Source organism: Rutilus rutilus (genome assembly GCF_951802725.1).
Source record: "Rutilus rutilus genome assembly, chromosome: 15".
In the NCBI taxonomy this organism is placed as follows: Eukaryota; Metazoa; Chordata; class Actinopteri; order Cypriniformes; family Leuciscidae; genus Rutilus; species Rutilus rutilus.
In genome coordinates, this window is record NC_140220.1 from 5,961,635 (window position 1) to 5,970,098 (window position 8,464).

Sequence of the window (8,464 nt, forward strand, 5' to 3'; positions counted from 1 at the left end):
ACAACAAACCAATTAAAACACAAGTTAGAGATGCTTTTTCTGTGTTTTGAATTCATTATTGTTTTCATAGTTTGCGTTGCCTTATCAATGGAGTATTTATGGAGTTATTTGTCCAAAACCCAACTTTTCCTATGGTATTTTCAAGCTTTTGGAGGGCTCTTTACGTGACACGCTGGTTTCTGGCTAGTATCTGATTCTTACTCAAATCAGATTATCACCTTTTGAATTGTTTACATAAAGAAAATGTCAGATTTCCAGTATTGCATAAAGTAACCACATGCCATGTTGGTCTATGCAACAGCATATTTGTTATATCATGACTTTTAAAGAGAACTTCATCATCCATGGTTTATTTTTTGGTTTCAAATAATGTATTCCCAGATGCACACTGAATGAAGATCATATATTTTTTTCATGATAAATACACATCATTTACAAATAAAGTGGTTATGCAATAAATACATCATAAAAATCTGAGCATTATACTTCATGTGCAATTGCACTCATTTTGAAATGTACATGGGACAGAATAAAAAAAAAACATCTTCGAAGCCACTGGAAAAAGCAAGCACTCTCATTAAAATATTTATTTTCACTTTTTTTTCAGTCAACATAAATATATTCATATATATTTCTTTTCTTCCTCCAAAATAGCTCTTTGAATGTTCTTTTGTATAAATAAAAGTCTTCATTGGGGGGAGATGTAGTTCTCATCGGCACCCACAGCCCTCCACCACCATGTCCTGATAGTTTTTAAGAATGACTTTCTCGTACTCGTCCAGGTACAGCAGCGATATGGGGCTGAGCTCTGTCGGGACGCAGCAGGCTCTGGGAATGTTGGAATTGACCGAGTTCACCAGCGTCTGGACGATGGCGTGATTGGTGGAGTTCAGGTGGTCCGACAGTGGGAAGGGACACTCGCCGTGGCAGTAGAAAGCGTGGTACCCCGGCGGCGCCACGATCCACTCATTCCAGCCCACGTCGCTGAAGTCCACGTAAAGAGCGTGTCTCCTGCAGTTTGTGCGCTGGTGCTGCTTCCTGCGCTGTTTCGGCCCTCGCCGCGTCTGCCGCTTCTCTCGGTTCGAATGCAGGACAGCCGAGCCTTGCCCGTCGTGGCTGTAGGTCACCAGAAGCGGTCTGGCCTGCGCCCACGAGTCCTCGTCCGTGTGAAGGGATCGGCTGACCCTCACGTGCCTCCTCCGGTTCCTCTCGGCCTCCTCAGATCCTTCCGGCTTCTCAGGATGGAGCACTTCCACCAGGAGCCCGTGGTTGTGCTGGGATTCACGGGCCCAGCGAGCCACGGCCGAGCCCACGTCGAAGCTCTCCCAGCGCGTGTGAGAGTCCTGCACCAACCGGGTGTCGAGAAGTCTGGTAAGAGGCTCTTTGGAGGGGGCCAGCGCTGGCCTGAACACCTCGTAAATGTTAATTCGGTGGAAGCCACCTGCGCCGGCGTCACCGAGAACCTGGTCCCTGAAAACACGCAGCTCAGCGGCCGTGATGAGCTCCTCGACGGGAACGGAGGTAAGGTTGAAGAAAAACTGCTGTGTTGTTTTTCCTCTCAGGCTGGACAGTGCCTCAAAAGCCTCTGGAACGACAGAAGAAAGAGTCTGTTAGAATCGTGTCAAAGAATTAAGAACACACTGTTCGATGTGAACTATACACTTCTTCAGGCTGAAACCTGACATTTTCACTTTGACTATGGATTTTCCACTCAGCATTTTCTTGAGTGAGGCCTGAGTGAGAGATTATACAGTAGAACCAGGTGTTAAAATGAAAGGCTAGCTGCGAGCGCGAGGCTGTTTGTGTGGCTGTAGAGTGACAACATTCTCTTGTTTCCAGGTCTTTATCGAATAAAGGTTGCAATCAGCAAAGGAACAGCTACTCCTACGACTCAATGCCCTAAAATAAAACGCTCTTAGACCAAAGAGCTCACTTAATCTCTTTTGAAAAGAGACGTTTTGGAAATTCCATTCCCAATAATCCAACCTATCTGCTTCATAATCACAAAAAGCCTACAGAAGATAAGCACACTTTATTTGATGTGGGAAAGCCCAGCTCTTTCTTTCCCTCGTTCTGTCTGTCTTTCCTCACCTTTTCCTTTTTCTCCCAGTCAATCCGTCTTGAGGGGGAGTGACTGTGAACATGTCGGGGCTTGTCGAAAGCAGTTAGCCACAGTTATGAATGTATTGACATTCCTAATTTCTGTTTGTATGTTATGCCAAAACAGCAAATCGTACAAGTCGTACATTTAAGACGGCTACCTTCAAAACTGACTAAGAATCTCTCAGAAGGACTGACGTCAAATAAAAGCTGCTGAAAAGCTCCGTATTGGATGACATTTTAAAACAATGACATAATATTGCGTCGGAAACTTTTTGAGGGATTTAATAAAATTCCTGTTAGGTCCTCAACCACCGAGTTTACCATATTAAGACAATGACAAAAGCCTGAGGCAAAGGAGGTGCCTAATTACTACTGAGTGCACGAGAAAAAGTCTCATTTGGAGTAAACAGGGAAGAAACTTAATGCAAGTGCTTAAATAGTTTGTTTCAATGTGAGCACACAATAAGCATCCTTGTTTGCAGTGTGTCAGCTCAACCACTGGATGTCATCCATCCGAATCTGTGCCATTTTACAGCCTGTAATGACTCTCGTATGGATCCCTCCCCCTCTCTTTACCAGGGTACAGCAAGTTAGCGTGATTTTTCCTGTGTTGCCATGAAATTAAAGTGAAATGTTTCTAAACTGTGTGCTATAGTTTATGTTGACCTCTAAACAAACTCCAGAAAGAAGCCTTCCATGAACAAGGCTCAAATCTTCCAGAGCAAGAGAGGGCATGTTTCTCGAGTGTTTAAATCAGATAACACACCTAAAAGAGACTTAATTGACATGCCACCTGATCATACTCGGGTTGATTTCATTATAAGAAAAAACAGATTCTGTTACTAGTGAATTTAAATCTGACCATTCAACAAGGCCACCCACAATCTCCCTACTGGCTCAAGCAGTTAGGCTAGAATTACTCGGGCATGTGATAAAGAGTTGAGCAAAGCTAAAAACACACGCACACAATATCTGTATGAAAGGTAGTGCAAAAACAACCCACCCCATTGATGGCTCAAAAACATCAATGTCAGAACTTGATGGAGAACAGCAAAACTAACAGCCTAAGCGCAAATACCATCCTGGATTTCCTCATAAGGCTTGTTACTGTAATCTGTGGATTCTTGGAAAATAACTAGTGCATGAACTCCACACCTTGTCTGGAAACCTACTCTAAGTGCACTCAAACACTATCAATTATTTGCAGTAAAGTCACCATTAGGATGCAATTTTTTGCTTCTTTAATAATAGTGAGAGCTGTTTATGGAATGTCAATAGTTTCCAATGGTTGCATCACATCATTCCTTAGAATTGTAGAATGTTCTGGGAATAAACAAATGCTCTTTTAAGCCTCAAACTTCGACATTTTTATTTAAAATAACCTTGAAACCTAAATTCCCAATCAAAAATTAGGCCTCACCTTCGTGATGAAAACTTCGTATTGTGTTTGCTCTGCTGGCTGCCCGTTCCACATGCTTTCCCATAGTGCTCCTTGGGCGCCGGATGTTCGGGTCATCGTTTTCAGAGTGCATATTATACAAGTCCAGCATATACTGAGGGACCACCGCTGATTTGCTCGGCGTGGGTCTTCGCTTCAGTCCGAACATATTGAGCAGGCGTAGCTCGAACTCGTTCAGGAAGTTTATATCTGATCGCTCCGGTGTGTGTCTCCCAGAATCACTGTATTTCCGTCGGTCGATCTCGGGAATGAGTCCAGCGGCACCTCCCAGCAACACCTGACCGAGCAACAGCACCGTGAGAGCGCGGACCACAGCGACCATGATCAGTCAGTTCCTGTGAAGAGAGAATACAGATTAGTCCTTCTATCAAACTGACAAATGAGCTTATTTGAAATAAGTTGTTTGTATTTTGTTTTTTGCATCTTAGGTTCAGCAAAGAACATTCTTCTTACCATCAATCAACCAAGTTCATGATTTAACAAAAAAAAAAAAAAAAGGTTTTAACACACTGTTATAGGATAACCTTTTTTAGTTCCACAAATAACTTTTAGAAAGTCGTCATGCACTGCTGCTTTAAATAAACAAAAAACCAACATACTGATCTCAAGAAACCGGTAAGGTAAAAAACTGTCCTCAAGTCCTTCAAAGAACCATTAAATAACTTTGTTTTAAAGAGTATACAGTATGTTTCTGATAACTATACAGCCCCCCTGGAGCAATCTGGTGTTAAGTGCCTTGCTCAATGGCACAATGGTTCATAGATCACCCATAGATAGGTTCAAGCCTTCAATCACTCATAGAAGTCTAAAGTTTGTTTGGTTATTATGGAATACCTGTTCCTTTAAGTCCTAAAAACACTTTTGACTACCAGCCCAGAGCTTCAACCACTTTATTGCATGGAAAAGATCCCTAGCCACATTCAACCTGTGGCTGCCTCAAACCACAGACATATCTAGATCTTTTGGAGATGTATGTGAGGCGATGCACTCGCACACGCACACAAAGATTAAGAATAATATCCCTGCCGCAGGCTATAATAAGAGATTGATCTACAGTGAAAGCAGGAGACTCCAAGGAGGATGTCAGACAAATGGGATGAAACAGGAAAGAGTGAATCAAAAGGAATCGAAATAAGGGAGAGACATGAAGACAGCAGACATGGAGTCTGCAATTAAAGGGAGATAAGAGAGCAGTGTCTAGGTGGGGGTCTGCCTTTAGATCATGAAAGGAAAGTCTTCAAAAGGACTGAATGTCTAGCAAAAGACCAGGCAAAAGAGAGGCAGAGTTGTGAGGCTACAGGTGGTAGATCTTACGCAAAAACAACTCAAGCAACAAAGACGACAAAGAGATCTGATGATAAGGAACCAGAGAAGTGTTTTCTTTTCATTTGCGCATAACTCCTGACCTTGCACACTACATGTATGCACTTATATAATGTGATATACGATGCATTATGTTATATAAATGTCAGCATTGGTTTTAATACACTCGCGCTGTTTGCAAAACCTAATATCAAACAAATAATTAGTAGCGTTACCGAAGGAGGAAGCGCTGTGGCCGGTCTGCGTTCCCGTCGTCTTTTAAGTTCCTCATGAATTCGTGTTTTAATCCACAAGCACTTTTTTTTATCCCACGACAGAGAGTCGCCGCAACTCAGGTCGCCTCTTCTTGTCCATACTTGTGCAGCGCTTTAAACTAGACTTTGTTAAACTCTAACAAAGGGAATACTCTGCAATTAACAATGTAAATGTAAATGTAAATGTCTAACGAAGAGCACGAGCGCTTAGGTCAAAGAAAGCAGCAATCCCAAAAGTGACAGCGCGAGATCGCAGAATCCTGGATTTGTCATTTTTTTGTTTTGAAGGGAAAAAAAACTGATCATCAGAAGTTTTGGGAGACTGCTTGGAGATCCATCTCTGCGTGCACCACGCGCCGCGTCTGTGCCATTGATTGGAGCGCTTCGCTCCGCGAGCGCGAGGCTTTTTGTTGTCTGGTGATGTCACAATGACTGTCATCATTAAAGTCCATTGAAATGCGTCGCGTTCTCTCCATTCAAACGTTTGAACATGCCCACAGTGTGCGTGATGATGGATAGAATTTGTCATTGCACATATTCTATGTGTTCTACACTGTAAACATGTTAGTAATTTTACCGGGAAAAGAATGTTAGCAGACTAAATACGGTTAAAAATAATATTAGATTTTAAAATAGGGGGTTTCCAACTTTAAACTCTCGCAAATATGATTACTATAATATAAAGGACTCTGTATTTTCATGTATAAAGAGCCATTTACAGTGTGCAAATATAGGAAAAATTTGTTTAAAAAAAAAATAGAAAAAAATAATTGACTTTTAATTTTGTCATTACAATATAAAACCAAAAGAAATTCTTAAAATATTGTCTAGAAAATATTTGTTGTTTCAAACTGGCAGTGTTTGTGAATATTCTTTTAGATGTTTAAACCTGAAGAGAAACATTTTATTAAAATTTTATATAATTTTAATGTGCATTTCTTTTTCCCACTGCAGCTTTACAGAAAATACTGCCTGAGGGACCACTCACTAGAAAAATACAAGATAGCATCCCTTCAGGGCACCCTGGGAGTCCAGGGATACTTATTTTGTTTGTATTTTGTTTTGACAAATATTTTTACCCATGCACTATTAGATGCATAAACCTAAAGTGAAACATTTTCAATTACATTTTATATAATGTAATGTTCATTTCCATATCACTACTCTATACATTTCTACACTACATATTTCCAAAGCAGCTTTATAGGAAATTGCCTAAAGGCGACAGTGGCCACTCGCTAGAAAAAAACAAAACAAGATAGGACCCCTCTACGACCCCCTGGGAGTCCCTGACCCCAGCATTAACACCCCAAAGTACATTACTTTATATATTTAGCTCTATCTATCTGTCTGTACCGGTCAAAAGTTTGTTTTTGAAGAAGTCTTTTATGCTCATGTATTTGATCAAAAATACAGAAAAAAATACAGTAATATTTTGAAATATTATTACAATTTTAAATAATGGTTTTCTACTTTAAATGTTTTCTACTTTTATTCAGCAAGGATGTGTTAAATTGATAAGATTTATATTGTTGGAATAGATTTCTATTTTATTTTTACTTTTTATTCATCAATGAATCCTGAAAAAGTATCATAGATTCCCAAAAAATATTAAGCAGCACAACTGTTTGCAGCACAAGAATGATTTCTGAAGGATCATGTGACACTGAAGACTGGAGTAATAATGCAGAAAATTCAGCTTTGCATCACATTATTACATTTATTTTAAAGTAGGCTATATTGAAATAGAAAACCATTATTTTAAATTGTAATAATATTTCACAATATTACTGGGTTTTTTTCTGGGTTTTTTTATCAAATAAATGCAGGCTTGATGAGTATCAGACTTGTTTCAAAAACATTAAAAATAGTAATTTTTTTAAACTTTTGACTGGTATACACACACAAAACAAAACTTCTTAAGTCACAAACCATTCACACCATCAAGGTGGGAATTACAGTTAGATCCTGAGCAGACAAGGTTCTGGAGAAGTGTTTCTTCTCTATTTAAATAACAATGATCTGTGTGTATCGATTGGTGAGGGTTAAGAGGTTTCTATAATGCAACAGTGTGTTTGTTTTGCATAAAGAATGTGTACTTTTCCTTTTTAATCCACAGGTACCATACTATATTATAAAAAAGCTTATTGTTTTTTGAAGCATGACATGACATTAACCCTCAGCTGCACCAGGAAGATTCCTTTGACCATTTGCAAATAATGTAAATCCCCGGTCATCACTGATCAAGAAGTGTTAATGACTGGATTAAATCTTGTTTTACAACTGGATTATACTCATTAACGAGAGTTTGCAAATGCAATGCCCTTTGCTCTTTCAGACCATGGGGGTTTAGAAGTGGCCTCGCCTGGCACTCCTCTCCTGAATCCTAATAGACATTTATTAAGAAAATGGGAAGAGTAGCAGCCATCAATCAGCCAAAACATTTTTATTTTTAATCTAGATTTTATTTATGATATGTTTATATACCTTAACTGGCAATAAAGTATTGTTTTGTGCTCTATAGTGAAGGACAGTTGACTCTATTGAGGGGCATTAACTTGCCATGGAGGTCAGATGTCACACTGAGGAAAGTCAGACTGAAACCATTACTATTAGACAAATCCGTGGACGTCTGCTTAGTCAACAGCACGTATGTCGAAGAAATCCGCATATGAAAACCCCTCATTGGTTACAGGTATTCATTTCAATTATGTGTTGATGGCAAGTTTGTTTTGACAAAAGCAACTGGGCCATTGAGATGGGAGAGACAGCAGTAGATTAAACCCCATTGAGATCAAAAGATATCTTTGTGTGCTTCCAAGACAATAACATCTTATGAGGGATAATCCCTGGATCATCCACTTAGCAATTAAAATACACTGATGCATTCCATTCCTTAGGTGATACTGGTCTCTACCAGTCCCGGCCAGTAAAAGTGAGTTTGGTGCACAAATCAGATGATCACTTAAAAGATTACAGATAGCTTCGGGAGCGCTCGTTTAATAAGGAATATGTAGCCTGTTAAAGTTATAATAAAAATCCTTTACGCGCTTTTATTCCCATTTGCCGCTCCCCTAACATTCACCTTGTTTGCAAAACAGTTGGCCATGAACATAGTGCTCTAAGCTCTCCATTGGCCAAAGGTGCTTTAGATTCAGGGATAACACTTCACAATGCATGTTAAGTAGCCTTAATTACTCAAAACAAGAGGACCGCGGAGAGTGAAAAGAATGTTTATCTTTGCCTTATTGTCTACCGGTGAGGGCGAGCAGATTGTGTCCACAAGGTCTACTGGTGTTTGTGTGCTTCAATTTTACCCCAATGC

General features: G+C 39.9%; 1 protein-coding gene across 1 annotated transcript; it reads right to left on the minus strand.

Moving 5' to 3' along the window:
- Positions 1 to 331: 331 nt before the first annotated feature.
- bmp2b (bone morphogenetic protein 2b) lies at positions 332 to 5,520 on the minus strand. The gene is made up of 3 exons (XM_084432023.1): positions 5,101 to 5,520; positions 3,524 to 3,897; positions 332 to 1,585 (listed from the first exon to the last, which is right to left on the minus strand). The coding sequence occupies exons 2-3, from the start codon at positions 3,882 to 3,884 to the stop codon at positions 711 to 713; spliced, it is 1,236 nt and encodes a 411-aa protein (XP_084288149.1). The 5' UTR covers positions 3,885 to 3,897; positions 5,101 to 5,520; the 3' UTR covers positions 332 to 710.
- Between the last annotated feature and the right edge of the window lie 2,944 nt (positions 5,521 to 8,464).